Raw genomic sequence first — 17,647 nt, forward strand, 5'->3', positions numbered from 1 at the left:
CTTAAACTTTATTGAATAAAATATGCAATTCAATTTCCATTTGTGCACAATCATTGTAACACCTAGCTTGACTGAACATAAGGACAAAGGAGTTACATTATTTCTGTATTGAAGATTGCTTTATCTGACTTGTGTATGAATTTCATTTCATTTACATGAAATTTATCTTGTAAGCAGGTGTTCAGTTCCTAATCATGATAGATAAAATACAAGTTATTGGTGACCAAAAGCAAAGTGAGCATACCCCTCCTCCAACAAAAGGCCTGTCAAGTAAAAAGTGCACTGAATGCTTGAACAAGAAGTTCGCAAGGTAAAGGCTACGTATTAGTTAACATGGTATGAAGACACCCCAGTCATGGTAACTACCAAGTATCAAGAAGCTGTATTTTATATTTCCTAAGAAAATTACTTTAATATTAATTTCACACAGACAGTAAGATAGACAGATGTAGATCTATGTAACCCTGTCCTTTAGAGCAGAGTTATAACAAATAAGACATCACTTTATATTCAGCACAGTCACTGCGCCATCACATTTCTCTTGTTCAGTAAACCATTAAATTAAACTACTGTTGGAATGTTGTAATGATATCTTAAATGGTTTCACAAAGATACAACTACTCCTACATTTTACACGATATAAGTAAACATATGTTTACTTCTTGCAAAGTATATGAGTCAGTAGAATCAACCAGAGAATTTTGTCTCGATTCATCTTGTAATCAGAACTTATTCTAGGTTGTTAATCTATTAAAAGTTCCTTCTCAGTATTGGAACATGTGTTAATGGCATATTACATATGAAAGGCCCTTACAAAGTTTGTAGGTCAATAAAAATCAATCATCAATTCATTATTGAAAAATTTTGGGAGTTTATAGGTTTAATCCTGTCTGTCTGTCTGTCCATCCATCAGTCCACAATATTTTCTAAGTAGCTTGCAGAATAGTTATGAAACTTTGTGGAATCTAATATTACCACATGCAGTTGTGCATACTGTCAGGAATTTATGTTTTTGTTAGAAGAACTCTTTCTAGGCTGTTCTAATTGGTAAATGTTCTCTCTCAATATTGAGGCATGTTATCTATTGCCTCCCACATGATAACACTTGGCATTCTTTTTGTTGCGACATTTGTTTCTATTTGTCATCAGAATTGCTATGAATGTGTGTGTAAAAAGACTGTTATCATTACAAAGTAACCATGAATGAAAAATATGTTCTATATTAAAATTCTGATCAAGAATACTACCAGCAAGTAATTAGTCTTGCATGTTTCAGTATGGACTCAAACTAGTACATATGGTAGTCTTGAGTAGCTGCACTTTTATTCAAGAAGAGAACTGATCAGATTTTACAGGGGTACCTATGTAAAAAAAATAGAGGTCATCATTTTTATTTCTTGTTAAAAATACAGTGTTCTCCTATTGAGAATCTGCTTTTTTTGTATTGTTTACTGGAAAACTGATTTTGAAGTTTCTAACACTGTTTGATATCAATCCTTTGAAGTCGAATACAAAAACTTAATCTGGTAATCACAAAAGCCCCTACATTATATTTTTTATTCTTTAAGTACCAAAGGGCCATAACTACTGAATCGAAAATGTAATGAAGGTTCTTTTGTTGAAAAACTGTGAAATGTCAAATTTTACCTGTATTTATTAAAAAAGTTATTTTGGTGATCAAAGATTTACCAGCACTCATGTTTTAAGTATGAAAGGGCTATAACTCCTGCATAGAAAGAGCAATATATGCTGTCATCAAACTAGACCCATATTTCATTTTCTAACACGCTGAGTTTAATAAACTTCCAGAAACCTAAAGTGTGACTAACTGATACAGGAATCAATATCGATCCCTAACTTGTTAAATAGGAGTTTAAAAAAGACAAAATCATTAAAACTTATCTTCATTTTTTATTACTAACAATAGCATTTAAAATGGATTCCATTCACAACAAATCAGTCAATACATCCTTTCAAACAAAAATCACAACATCTGAAAAAATCTTAGCACTAACATACATGTAAAACATATAACCATAACTTTCACACAAAAAAAACACAGAATATACTTCCTGTGAAAATAAATAAATAGTCTATCTACAAAACATGTAGAGGTATCAAATGGGACAATAAGATGTTTCATACCTGGTAAGGACTACCATAATCAGCCCAAAATTTAAAAGAATTATATCATTTATCAAAATGTTGATGATGATATAAGATTTTTTTACCATGGCCTTACCAGAAACAGTTTTGAATAGACAACTTTCATACTTCCTTCTTTTCTGGAAAAGTACATCATTTATACAAGGTAAACAGGGATAAGATAGGAGGTATTGTAATGGAATCAAAGAAAGCAGAAACTTCGTTGATTATTACAAATATTTCATCAAATAACGCAGCATTATAGAAGCATTTCAGATATTTTTATGTTCGGAAAAATATTTCAACAGTACAATTACTAGTCTTGTAATATTTTCTTTGTCTAGTATAAAATCCTAAACCAGTTTCAACCAGTTTCTACGTAAATGGCGTGAAAATCGTCTTTACCCAATTGCTATAGAGGAGTAATAACAGAAAAAAATATTTTTTTCCCACCCCTAGTTGAACTATGACCTACAACAGAAAAAGTAAAGGGAGACAAATGAAAAATAAGTCCTTAATTTTAAAACTAACCAGTAAATTAAGATCTGATGTAATGGAAGTCCAGTTGGAAGGGTTACACAAAGCAATTAAGAAACTATGAAATTATATTAAATGATGCATTTAAGAACTCTTCCCCTCAAGAACATTCATGGTTATCATAACAAGTTTAATTGATCTAAACATCTTACAATTTTCTACCACCGGTACGCATCTTGAGCATTTTATATAGTTAAGGCCATATCATTTTTATTTATTGTTTCTAAGCACTACATCCCCACTACCCTTTAGAATAAATCCTTGTGAATATTGTCATGGAGTTCTAAAGTTTAATTGAGAATTTTTTTCAATTTTTTTTATTTATAGCACTCCAAAGATTTGTAATAAAAGGAAACATATATATTACAGAATCCCTCTCTAAACTTATAGTAGCTTGCAATGTCAATCTAGAAATCATATTTTGATATGGCCTTTCACTGAAAATTCTCCAACAACATTTAAATGACATAAAAAAATTGCAATTATACAAGAACGAAACCTTAAACTTGTAATACAAACTTAAGTTAAATGAAACAATACCTACACATTGTACTATAAAATGTACACCTCCCTAAAGAGTGTCTTTCAAATGTCCTTACTTAACATTTAGGCTATTTTCCCCATATCACTTTCATTAAACAGAAAGCATTGGGTTTAACTTCACAAAACATAATAAAAAGGAAAAATTTTTTTTGCAATTCAATGCAAAATTGGATGAGACTAAAGAAAAGTTCAAATTATTGATAACTTTGCTAAAAATTATAAATACAGCTTGTAACATTAGACAAAACTCAACTTTTTCACATCAAAATTTGTGCTCACTCATTAAGGAGATAGACCTAGGGTAAGGGACACAACTCTTACAAATCATTGGAATGTTTGTATTCAGCATATGACACCAAGCTCAAGTAAGCATCTAAGTAATTGTATATAATAAAAACATACCACTGATTTCAAGAGTTATGTCCCTTATCCTAGGTCTACCTCCTTAAAAAAAAAGAAAAATATTAGCAAATACCCTTTGAACATGTGAAATAACAAAGCCTTGATAAATAATGATAAAGCATTGAGCACTTCCTGTGCTTAGTACAGTGAAACCTCCCTAAACCAAACCTTGGACTGTATAATGTATCAGTTTAGACAGGTGTTCAATTTACATAATTTTAAAACGCATATTTAACAGACAAAGCTTTTCCAGCTGACAAAATCAGAAATCTACAATAAAAATTGTTGAATACACTTTAAATACAAGAGTCATAATGGTAAAATAATGAACAAAAAAACAGAATTCCATTTTAAAACAGAAAAAATAATGTTTGATTAAACATGCCAATAATGAGACTTCAATAAATTTATGTTTTATACAGGTTAATGTGTATTCATGGTTCAGTTTAGACAGGTTAATGTGTATTCATGGTTCAGTTTAGACAGGTTTTCTGTGCATTCATGGTTCAGTTTAGACAGGTTTTCTGTGTATTCATGGTTCTGTTTAGACAGGTTTTCTGTGTATTCATGGTTCTGTTTAGAAGGTTTCACTGCATTTTAAACTGTATAATGTACCCTATACTTAACAGTTTAATAACTTCAGTATGTAGCACTATAAATATAGTCAATACAATGATTCAAAACTGGGACTACATGTAATAACAGTAATTCAATGAACAAGTCTTAACTGAGAAAAGTACAATGTTATCATTGAATCAAGAACAAATTTGGATACATTTCTAACCCCAATATGACTTCAAGACTAGAATATCTAAGTAAAATTTTGTCAATATCCAAATCTGAATAAAGACACATTGCATGTACAGTACCAGAAAACACAGGCTTCACTGTCACTAACTAAGAAAAATAGACCTTTTCATTCATAATAGAATATTAACAAAACCAAATCAATTTCTCTGTTGTTATTTTTCTGTTGTAGCAAATTTTATAAATTTTGTATAACTAGACACTTAAAAAAAACAAACAATTTCTTTTTTCAACTTTTTTATCCATATTCTATAAAATGAACATATTCCAAAGTAATAATTTCCATGGTTTTGAAAATGTTATGGTTAGAACTATCCATATTTTTATAAAAAGATTTTAGGGAAACCAAAAAGTTTCTCTTTTTCAACTTTTTTTCAAAACTCTATATGAATGTAGTCAATAGCTTCTGTTTTCCCTGGTTTTTGAAAGAAACCAAGATTTTACTGTTTTCAACTTTTTTGCACATTCTATAAAATGAACATATTCAGTAGTGTTAACTTTTCCTGGCTTCGAAAAAGAAAATGAGATGTTTCATCCTATACGAATAAGGATTATTTTCACAAACTTAATCCACTGCAAAAACATCCGAAATTATTACATTGTAATAAATGTTATGTTAACTGTGGTGTAACCAACAATTAACTCGAAATTAGAAACCAAGGTTGAGTTTAAAGCTTAAACTTCAGAAAAATATGAGTATGAACTATAGACATCCAACTAATATAACACTATCGCTACGACTGTCCTAGTAATGCTTGTTTCGATGTTACGCTAATATTCTTCCAATCGTCCCTTGGCGTATGTTCGAATAATGCTGCACGATTCTGATTGTCTCCACGTTTGACCCAGTGTCCGTACATTTTAAAAGCACAAGCATCTATATGTTTACGGAATATTTTAACACTATAAGGGTTCGTCTTGACAACGTCTCTAGAAATTGGTGGTGGATTGTTGTAGTAGAATCGTAGTCTATGGAAAAAGTTTATACATAGTACTGCAGACTGGAAATAAAGAAATAAAACACAAAAGTGATCCAGATTGTACAAAACACATAAGTGATCCAGATTGTACAGAGGAAGATTGGTCATAGTAAAGTGAAAAGTAATAAATAGGATATGTAAGTCTCGTCAAGTGACTCTGTGATTTCATGAGAATGGGTCCTTGTCTACTATTCAAATGCATGGAGATTCGTCATTAACATAGCATTGAGTTCAATGTTAAAAGGAAAATATCTTTTTGTGTAAGAAATACTGGTAAAAATGACAAATATCTAGTTCTACAGGATATAAATGTTTAGAAAAGCATAAAGTAGAAGATTTTGCACTGTGATTCTATTTCCCAGAAGTAAACAATGCAGATTGGTCTTCAGATTTCAATATGTTCTACGTTGGAAATTCTGGAAGGGGAACTGAACCAAGAACGAGACTTACAAACCCTATTATGCCATACCACTACAGGGAGGATTTAACAAGGAACAATAGGGAAGTGGGAATTGGCAAAAATCGATGTTTATGTACAGTTAAACATTTACCTGTTAACCTTTAGAATAGTCCAGGTGAGAGACACCCCTCCCCCAACTAATCATTTCCGTCTCGCGTTAGAGATTTTTATGTACAAACAAATTTTGTATGTAAAAATTCAATTATTTAGTAATTTTCAAATCATATTATTTTGACCCAAAAACCTCAACAAATCTTACATTTTTAGGGGAGATTCTGGATTTTTGATTGATTATGTGGGAGTCTCCCCCCCCCCTAATATGGAAGGGTTAAGGTATATGTTAAACAAAGAATTGTAATGGTAAAAATCTAAATTTGAACCAGTGGAAATTGGCCAAATATTTGCATCATTGATACTGCTAAGCAATAGGTTCAATCACACTTTTAATTGTGTTCATAGCAAAATAACTTTACTACATTTTGTGTTTCAATAAACAACAAAACAGTTGTATCTATTGATATTGTGAAAGTACTTTAATACGTGGATACCAATTTTCATGAATTAGGGAAGACACACAAGTTTGTGGACCCTTGAATTCTTGGTTTTGAAGTTTTAGTATACATATCAATGGGATTCCCCTTTTCGTTGGAAATCAAATTATGTGGTTTGGCCTATCAACGAAAATCATGAAAATTGGTACCCCATGAACAATAGTACTTTCACAATATATAAATTGTAATTTAGAAGATACAAAAATATTGGTTACTTATTTGTATAAAATATTTTTTTTATGAAAACTGATTGGGTATACTAATGTAATGGGAAACAAATATGATAATACTTACTCTAAAAACTTTTCTTGGATAAAATACCTTCTCTGGTTTAAGCTGTAAAAAAAGAATTGATGTCATGAGTTTTTTCACTCTTTTAATCTTTTGGATCCTATGGCCTAAAGAATGCACTAAGAACTGAAAAGCTAAAAGGTTAACAATAATAAAGCAATTCTTCAGAGGAACTGGCAAAGCCATTCAACCAGAATATCTTACCTTGTGAAATATCAACAGAGGCCTTTTTTCTTTTTAAAAAAAAAAAAGGTTGTTGCATTGCAGGCTATAAAATCCAAACATCTGGCCAATTAAAATTCTAAAATCTCTGGATGCCAGATATTTTCATTTACATGCACAAACATTCTATTTTTAAATTTTAAGAATCCCAAGTTTTGTGCAAAACTGAGAAAACATGAAGTATTAAATGTCAAATATAAAAAACTTTTTTTTTTTAAAATGAGACCCTGAGAATTTTTTTTTTTAATGGCCAAAAAATTTACCTCCTCCTTTTCCATTTTGCATCAAAGGAAGTGGACGTACATGTACCTGTAGTCCACCTGTCATTTTCATACCTGTTACCAAACAGGTGATCATCAGAATTAATCATCAAATTATTTCACCTATATAGTAACATACTTCTTAAATCTGTGTAATATTGCATAACTTATCTGTGACTTATCAATGATATTTAATCAGATTTTTATTATAAAGTACTTTACTTTACAATAGTCTACTTAAATAATTCTGTTGAACAATTCAACCACGATTTTTATTTTCTCTTTGAAGAATTTCCTTTTTTGTAATATCTTGAATTTAATTACCCAAATTTTATTACTTTTTTTACATGGAGTCTATTTAACTTGTAGGCATATATTTATACATGTAGTTCAAAATTACACCATGTTAACTTTGATATTACATGTATTATACATGTACTTTAACATAGTGCAATTAATCCATTTACCATAACTTGTATTGAATTTAAACATCCTCACCAATTGGAATTTTTTTTTGTGAAAAGAACTTGTAAGTTCGGAGAAAAGGTGTATTATTATTTGCAATACACATATACCAAAACATGGGATTCTTTCTATCTAAATATTTAAAATGGGAAGAAAGGCAAGGGACATAGCTGGATGAAGGATTCTGATGGACACCTTATGTGTTGCATAACACAAAGAGGATATGATAATTATGAAAAATTTAAAATTTACAGTTATTGGGAAAAAAAGTTTTCATGTTGGTCAATAATTGCTAAATTGTGGTACCAATTAATGTAAATGTACTGTAATATGTAAATTTAATGTACATGTATGTGTAAAATACATTAATTTTCGTGGTCACATAAAAGTCAATAATTACATTTTCACGTCAATATAATGTAAATATACAAACCTCTCTTTTAAAGAACGGATGTGACAAGGCTTCTTTGGCAGTCAATCTCTGTTTGGGATCTATCACTAGTAGTTTTGAAATCTGTCAACAAAATATTAAATGTCAGCTGAGAAAAACACCATCACGAACACATGAATCCTCGATTGGAAAAAAAAATATACACCAGAATTGGAATTGAACAGTATTTTTATTATCCATGCATTGTGTTTAAATATGGAAAATAAATTGATTGTGTGGTTACAGTTATCCTTAAGAAACAAACAGCATAATAGACAAATGGACAGACAGACAGACGGACATGATTAACACTTGATATACAGACCCGAGCAGAAGTATAAAAATTATTGATTAATCCACTTACCAGATCTTTAGGAGGCTGAGATATATCATCCCATTCTGGTGTACCAAATGAATAATTAGCCTGCATAATCATTCGTAACATCTGCATCTGTTTTCGATGCCAGAATGGTGGCGCACCACAGAGAAGTGTGAACATGATAACACCTATAGCCCACATATCTACTTCATGTCTGTACCCTGCTACATCCTCGTACATAGAAACAGCTAATACCTCTGGTGCTAGATACCCTGGAGTCCCACATAGCTCTAAAAATAGAAATTAACTAATTGCTAAACCGGCTAAGAATGAAAGTAAGAAAGAGATTTTCATAACAGGCAATGAGAGGGTATATAACATTCTTGACTTCTTTTCAGATTATCTCTAGTACATTTTCATAACGAAGGCCTTACAAACTTTATGTATTCACAAACAAAAATGAGTTTTTCTATAATATCAAATCTAAAGTTCCTGGTTTTTTTTATAGAACTAGTCTTGTGGTCTAATTTTAACTTTGACTCGTCCCGATTATCTTGTAATAATATTACTCACCTGTGAGTTCTTCCCCTTGGTTGAGTACAGTAGCGAAACCAAAATCTGATAACTTTATATTTAAATTGTCATCTAATAATATGTTCTCTGGCTGAAAATAAGAAACATAAAATCGTGAAAAACGCAAGGGTATAAATTATTTCAGTAAAAAGTTTCACAGTTTCCAAACTTATAACAGAATAAAGTAAACAATTTTTTTTTTTTTTGCTGTCTACTGTGGAAGAACTGTAACCTCAGAATATAAGATGGGCTACTCATGGGGTTAAGTGCAATTGGTGACAAAAAAACATGAAATGGTAGCAACTCATTTTGAAGCCTTATGTCCCATCCAAGACAAGAAGGATATGTAAGTAAGTAACTGTGTTCATTACAATTCAATAAAAATGAACTTCTGCATCCAAAGAAATAAACATTTAAAACTGGCAACAGCAATGTCCTTAAAATTCTATGAATAAAACTTGTACACACTGCTTTCTTTTTATTGATTCCTAACTATTCATTAGAGGAGAATTGTAAATATAACATTAAGCATTTGACCTGAATACCAGCAAATGGAACACGCATTTAATTACCATATTTTTATGCCTTTAATGTACTGTAAACCTAATAATTTTCGCAGTTGCTAATTTTCAGGATTCTGCCGATTGAACATATTCGTGGGTACAAATTTTCATGAATTCAAGAAATGATAAGCCTTATAGCGTGTTTAAAAACAATTTCACGGGTACTATTTTTCACGCTTTTATCTTCGGCACGAAAATAGCTAAAATTAATACTTTTACAGTAACAAGAATAGGTATGGTGAATATGTCAAAGAGACAACAACCCGACCAGGATGGAAATATCAGCCCAAAGCCACCCATTGGTCTTAATATAATAGCATAACCTACCTTTAAATCTCTGTGCACTATATTTTTCTCATGTATAAAAGCAACAGCTTCCAATAACTGTTTCATTACTATTCTGTATAAAGAAAGATATAATGAATCATTGTGAAAGTTATTCCAAAAATTTGGGAAATGGCAGTTCACATTCATGAACAACCATTAAATGCATTACATCCCATTAGAAAAAAAAAACATTTTTATTCACACATAAACAGCATTGGTGACTGGTAATATCAAATTTTGCCCAGAAATGAAGAAATCATCTATTTAAACTTCGTTGAAAGAAATAATTTTCAGCAAATTTGGTATTCCTTTTCTTCTGAATAAAATTCAACAAATTTAAGTCCAACTCTGATTTTTGGAATTTTAGAGTGGGACTAGGTTACAGGGAAAAAATCTCTGAATCAAGTAAAAAATTTTGATTGCTTATGCAGACATTAAATTCTTGCAGATTTTAGACAATACTTTAGTGCTTAAAGTCCATTTATGGGTTAGTGGCAGTGTAATTTTCAATAATTGAAGATTTCTCAACTAAACATAGTAAAGTCAGACCTTATTTTATAAGATCCACAAAAAAACAAAATTGGCAAAATTCTGACTGTGTGTAAAACGTACTCAGATTCCATTTTCTTACATCAATCATTGTTTATTATACATAATTATGTCAGTTCAAAGAAATTATATTGATCTAAATTGTTGATGACACAGTTAATGACATCTGTATCATTAAATGCTGTAATATTATAGACATATTGTAGCTAAACTTCCATTGACAGCATGAGAAAACTATTTCATGTTATGTGGTTATGAATTAATCAGTGTCTTTTTCATGTCTATCTGACCTAGAGAGTTTGCCAGATAAACAGAAAAAACAATTTCCTTGTATTTAGTTCTATATTAAGTGCAATACAAATGTGTATATTCTCAAAATTGTATATTTTAAGTCTGTTTTTTTTATTTTTGACAGGTTATGCAAAATAATCAATTTTGGGGCAGTTTACGATTCTATGTAGTGCAATACAAGTGTGTATGTTCTCAACATTACACTAGTTTAAACCCCCAAGATTATACTGGTTGAAACCAGATAAAACATATACCTACTCCATTTCCAGAAGCACTACTTTTGTTTCCTGGCCTAAACTAGATGTAACTTACCTAGTCCTTTTCTCTGACAATGTCACAACTTGTGTCAGGTAGTCAAACAATTCCCCCTGCTTGCATCTAAAATGAAAACAGAACTTTATATAAAAAAAAAATTGGGTCAAGTTCAAAAGTACAGTATGTGTTATAAACTACCAGTAAATTATAATGCTTTGCTTCTGTAGTACTATTAATTGTATGATAACAACTCAACCATGGTTTGTAATGAAATCTTGAACAAAGGCAGATACAAAACTGACAGTGAAGCCCTAATTCCTAACAATTTTATTCATGGATTGATTGTTGTATATTGAAAGGAGGGCTACCCCATTTTGTCATTAGGAGAACACACCATAGATGGTCTGTGGGCTGAGCATCTGACCACCGGCCAGATTTCTAAGTTTGCTTTCTATGATAAATTGAGTTTTGCTTAAGACCTATTCTTTAAAACACCTGAGTCCTCACAATTTGATAAAATACATGATAATGATCAGAGTAAAATAAGTACTCCAACCCCCAACCCCCCCTCCCAACTGCCCAAATCTAGACACAGCACCAAAGGATGTGCCACACACCAATGTCTGGTTATTTAAAGTAAATTGAGACGTGGTAAAAAAAAGACCACTGGTGTTTAAAGTTTAACATGTATACACCTCAAATACAAGATATCATAAATGTTAACCTTTGTATCAAATATCCAACAAATCTTACCAAAGATGAATACTATACAAGGTAAAATAATGCATACCAGATATCTTTTATCTATAACATTCCTTTTTGAAAAGGTTATAAAAGTTTAAAATTATGCTTAGTCATGTGAAATACAAATAAACTTATACTTCAATCACACCAAACCCTGCAGATATATATTAATTAAAAAAGAAAGTCTTTTGTGACTCATCATGTAAATTCGAAGACATTTGTTGCTAGCAACTATCAACTTCATATAATAAGTCACAAGCCTAAAGTCTAACTAGTAAAAGTTTGCATAGACAGCAGAAATTAAGTTCCTTATTTCTGAAGGCAAAACTATAGTTTAAGAGTTCTAGGCAGAGAAAGCAACATTTTTTCATTCATAATTGATACTTTGTACATGTATAATGTTGCAACCACATTTCAAGTCAAGAACATTAACCATTTTAACAGATCGCGCTCCAAACAAGTCCAACATTCTGAGTTTGATTTTTAATGTGCTAGCTCACAGATTCAAAAGCCATGGGGACATATTGTTCTTATTCCTAGCAAACCATTCGTCATTCTATATCTTAAATGCTGTGTGCTGGAAAGAAAAGCAGTGACTTCCAACTTCAAAGTCTTTAGTATGCATCAGCCTGGGATTGAATGTATGTCACCCAACACCAGAGGGGGAGCATGCTACCATGAGACCACCGACATTGTTAGTCAAGGTTCAAACAATATGCAATGTTTTAACTATCAGTCCACATAAAAATCAGACAGTGCCAAGGGTTAAGAGATTTATGGTGAAGAAAAACCCACCAAACAAACGATGCTTTTTTCAGTTTAAATATGCTGTACTTTCATTTAATGATAATCATTTCTGCATTCAGATCTGCACTTTTTAGAAAATCATACATTTATCTCCCACTAAAATCAACTAAAATGAAACTAAATCAAATACAGTAACTCTTACAAAGGGCAAAGTTCATGTACAATCTATATAAATTGTATCTCAAAAGCGCAACCCCCAAATGAAATAATAAGACTGGTTACGTGATCTACAATGGTTACTGAACACGGAATTATAACTGAACTCAGTGTGTTTTTGACATGCATGAATCACCTCTTGCCTGATTTTTATAAAGACTGAAACTTAAGTACAAACCAATGTTAGGAAACAATAAAATACTTGTTAACCATAACCTTGGTAGTATATAAAATAAGGTTATATACCTTTTTCCTGTTAATGTACAATTACTCATATTGGTAAATCAATTTCCTGATATATAACAACCCATTACGTTTATTATTATGTAATATAAATATAAAAGCAATGGGAACTTTTTTTAATTACGTTTCAAACATTATTTTTAGAACTATTACGTGCATATCCTTATGTTATATACATCAAGCAAAAATGTGGTTTGTTTTCAGAAGTACAGCTGAAGGAGTATTATTCATGGGGTTTGAATTTTTGTGGTTTAAGTGCTTTTTGTCAAACCATGAATTCAAGCTCCTGTGCAAATGTCAAATTTTCATAGTAAACCTAGATGCTTTAAAGAAATTCTTAAAATCAAAATTTTACAAACTGGCAAATTTTGATAAACCAAAAAAATTGATACCCCCCCCCCCCCCAAAAAAAAAGGAACGACATAATTGACAGCAAACCTGTTTCAGGAAATAACGTATCTAAATTTGAGAAAGATTCTGTCAAAGGCTGTTTATAATACAGCATGACAACCACATGTTACTAGCCACCTCCCTACCATACATCACCACTCCATTAGTGTGTGGGTTACACAGGTTAAAGGTTTACCAAGAGTTCACTTTAAACAGGTTTCATTGTATTTATATTTTAACATACTTTTGAGAACCAATAGCACTCTAAAAGTCTTTAAAAGCAGACAAATGGATGGACAAAACGCACTGCTATACATATATCTATTTGTCACATAGATATGTATATAAAGTATAGTACTACCTAAATTAACAAATTTGAAGCTACCAAGTCTTTAAGGCCCAGAAAAAAAATATGTCTGTTTAAGGTTACCCTACTTACCCTATTTCTTCTGGCCTAACCAAGCACATTCTATCGGTATTTTTTTTATGAAATGCAGCTGAACTAGTTATTAGTTGAGCACTATTAAAGTCAAGAAATCCTCCCATAAGTGTCTTAATGAAATACTGGTAATTTCAAAAATAAAATGATTTTACAGACCAACCTCAAACAGGCATATTTTTTTCTTGGCATGACTGTGATGGAAAAATGAACAAAAAGATGAAAAATATTGATGCATGTACATGTACATGAATATCTCTATTACAGTACTATTGAAGAATATAATAACACCCACCCAAATCAATGAAGCTATTAAGTGCAAGTTGCTTAGATATCGAATAAGAAAGCACAGGAAGGACACAGACCAAAGCTACATGTATGTTCCTCCATTACGTACTAAAGCTTAAAAGTAGTACAAAAGATTACATTGTTTCTAAGATATACTCATGTAAGGTCACATCCTTGATGTAATGGTCAGTTAGGGGTGTTAAGGTTTGTTTGTTTGTTTGTTAAACCCCAACAAACAAACAAACAAACCTTAACACCCCTAACTGACCATTACATCAAGGATGTGACCTTACATGCCCTCTATTAAAGGCTGGTCAACAATCATACAACTAATGTAAACAAACATCCTGACCTAATTTCTGACCAATAAGAGATTGGCTATCAAAAATCCCATTATAAATTAGCCATTATGACTAATCTGAGACAATCATTGCCAAGATGAATAAGACTACATCTTGATAGTATTGAAAAGTCAACATCATCAGACTCCTAGGCAATACAGGCATTCTTCCAAGAATCATTCCAAAGGGGGAATGTTTACCAGAGAATGTTTAATTGAGGAAGGTTAAATCAAGTTCAAATCTTAAACATGTAAAACCAGACATTTTGGACAAAAAACAAAATCTAAATGCTATAAAGATATTTTACTTCGGTTTCTGATTTTCTTTATTTTGTTACTTGACCAAAATATTATGAAAAATGAACACAAAAAATGGTTTTTATACAATAAAACATCCATAATATATTAAAAAATCACAGAAAACCTAATACTTGAGATAATATTCAATATATCTAAGAAAATAATGCTTGAACAATACTAGAAATACTTTAAATTTAAAAGCACTACAAATTGTACATAATTTCAACAATGTACTTCAAAATAATGATTATGACCATACAACAGGTTTCATATTAGTGGTAGTCCAAAGTCCAGGATCCTTAATTTCTGACCTAGGATTCATGAAATATCATTATCAACCCTTTAAATTACCAATTTATAGAAGACAATTGATTTAAACCTAGAAAAGTCCAGGACCAGACAAGAATTAACAGAAACAAATTTATCTTTCCCTCAATCTGCACAACTAATTTGTCAAGATTCTCAAAAGAATGTTAAATATTTTCACCAACATGTGACGTATTCATTCATAAATGTAAACAACCTGAATCACGTGTTCCCCTTAAAATAATTACCGGTAAATAGCAAATATTTTTCCCTTTTCTGTTGTGACCTTAACCTTCCAAGCGTCAATAGCACACTGGTTCAAGAAACAAACTCACAAATATGTGACGTAGTCATTCATGAAAGTAAACAACCTGAATGATATGTGTTCCCTCCAAAATAAATACAAGATATCTTTCCCACTTTTCTCTAGTGACCTTAACTTTCCAAGTATAAAACATGTTCATGAAGCTCAAAACGGACATATTCTAATATCAACAAATGTGTTCTCACCTTCCCTGTTGTGACCTTGACCTTTTAACTGATGCTCAAAACAAGAAACTATAAATGTGAGCTCAACAGGCATGTGACACATCTAATACAAACAAAATACTGTAAACACAAAGGGTCACATGTCAAAACACGGTCACTGCCCTATTGTATTGTCAGGATTCAGTAAGGTCAAAAGTTCATCATAATAACACACTGTGTGGAAACCAGGTGGTATAACAAATTGGCCCAAAGTACAACTAAGCTTGTTGTAGAACATCAACCGCTTCATAGGCCTGTTGTTCAGCTCAAAGAACTTCTAAGGTGTGTAATTTAGGTGGTTGAATGGGGTCACTAATTTCTGGAGATGTCAGACCAGACTCACTATATAAAAGGGTCATGTACATGGAGACCATCATACTTCATGATAAAGAAAAAAGACCCCACCTAAAGTTTTGAAATTGGCTCTTGGGAGGCTCAAGATGGAAAAATTGTCTGCCCATATCCATTTTCAGTTCTCGTTAACATTATGTTTTCTCTGTTTCCTATTCTAATGCTTTATTCCATTCCAATCGTATTTTCTGGTTTCATAATAATGTTTGTTACAACTAGTTCTTTGTCGTATTTATGGATGAAATATTACCACTGGACATTTAATCAATAATCAATCAATCATCATAATAAGTTATGGAGAAACACTCATAGAGTCTTGATTATGAACTATATTTAGATACTTACAATTCAAACACAAGAAAAATGAAAGTAGGTGTCTGGAATGAGTCGTGGAGCTGAACTGAAAATAGAAATAACATATAAGTATTTATAAGCTATAGGTAATATAAAAAAAATCATTAAAATGACTATTAATACAACTCCTCAGCTGAAAAACAAGATAGATACATTTTTGTACATTGTAATCAGAAATCAATCAAATCTTATCAGAATTAAATATTTCATAATTTTTACAAAAGGAAAATCCTGTTATGATGCATTTGAAATTTATCACAGCTTCATCATATAACTGCCTATTCATGTAAAATAGACCTTAAAATATTTAAAAAATCATCTTTTCATGTGACCATGTGCAAGTGACTATTGATGTCTGGTTGATATACATGTACAACTAACATCTTAAAATACATGTATGATACACAAAGGACCAACAGGTAAATATTTCTTAACGGAAGAAACAGCTTTCTCCGAGAAATACTTAACTTACACATCATCAAAAGAAAAGGTCTTGTCCATTCAAGTAGCAGTCTTTGTAAGAATCATGCTAATTCTGTATTATGTGAATACACCTCAATAAAAGGCTACATATTTTAATTTTTGTTATTAAGTTGTTTTCAGGGTCATAATGATGAAGTTCCAATCAGTCTATTGTGATCAGTGTCATATACAGAGTTATCTCCCTTTATTTTGAATTCTATAGTACATTCTTTATAATTAATATCTCCTCTGAACAAGGGTTATATGAAAAGCCACATGTTAATTTTTGTATACTAGAACATAATTAACAAAATTTAAAAAATAAAAATATGTAGACTTTCCAACAATGAATCATATTTTGCATGGTTCTTATCTGGTTTATATACATACTCATGTATATATAAATTTTCAGTCAACAAATGACCTTCTTCAGTGCCTTAAATAAACTGAGTTTATGAAGAAGGTCATTTGTTGACTGAAAATTTTGCCCATTATATACTTTATTATAGTGTGTTAACATCTTTATTGGTATCGTTGTACAATCCTTTAGACTTATATATTAGACACCAGTATAATTCACATTCATAAAAAAATGTAAATTAGTTGGGCTCATTTGAGAGGACACAGATGATAGCCATTAACTCTACAATACAACATATGACCAAAGGAACATAGCTAAAAACCAAAAGAAGCCACAGGGCAAATCTTTCAACTCAAAAGGGTTAATAAGGAAAAAGACACTTACTGATATTTGTTTGGCCTTCACACATTTTAAGAATGTTAATTTCCCTGAGAGTTTCTCGTTTGGTTTGGTCAGCTTGGAAATCATCCTCTGCCTTCTCACCACTTATATCTATGATTTTGACAGCATACTCCTCTCCAGAGTCCTTACTGACGCAACGTCTAACAATACTACTAATACCCCTGAAAAAAAAACAAAAAAACATGGAAATGCTAGTGCCTTTCTTT

The 17,647-nt window shown here is 31.3% G+C and overlaps 1 protein-coding gene across 3 annotated transcripts in view; it reads right to left on the bottom strand.

The window, feature by feature from the left end:
* Window positions 1-1,891: 1,891 nt before the first annotated feature.
* LOC148607436 (phosphorylase b kinase gamma catalytic chain, skeletal muscle/heart isoform-like) overlaps window positions 1,892-17,647 on the bottom strand; it is a 47,802-nt gene continuing 32,046 nt past the window's right edge. For all 3 annotated transcript variants that reach the window (XM_088544354.1, XM_088544355.1, XM_088544353.1), the window contains 9 exons: window positions 17,424-17,602; window positions 16,208-16,262; window positions 11,028-11,093; window positions 9,876-9,948; window positions 8,986-9,076; window positions 8,458-8,702; window positions 8,097-8,177; window positions 6,720-6,761; window positions 1,892-5,435 (listed from right to left, as the gene is read on the bottom strand). In XM_088544354.1, the coding sequence (XP_088400480.1) occupies window positions 5,169-5,435; window positions 6,720-6,761; window positions 8,097-8,177; window positions 8,458-8,702; window positions 8,986-9,076; window positions 9,876-9,948; window positions 11,028-11,093; window positions 16,208-16,262; window positions 17,424-17,602 (1,099 nt within the window). In that variant the 3' untranslated portion in view covers window positions 1,892-5,168. The remainder of the gene's footprint in view (window positions 5,436-6,719; window positions 6,762-8,096; window positions 8,178-8,457; window positions 8,703-8,985; window positions 9,077-9,875; window positions 9,949-11,027; window positions 11,094-16,207; window positions 16,263-17,423; window positions 17,603-17,647) is intronic.

This window comes from Perna viridis, chromosome 9 (assembly GCF_037379345.1).
Source record: "Perna viridis isolate PV_CMFRI_1.1 ecotype Kerala chromosome 9, ASM3737934v1, whole genome shotgun sequence".
Classification (NCBI taxonomy): domain Eukaryota; kingdom Metazoa; phylum Mollusca; class Bivalvia; order Mytilida; family Mytilidae; genus Perna; species Perna viridis.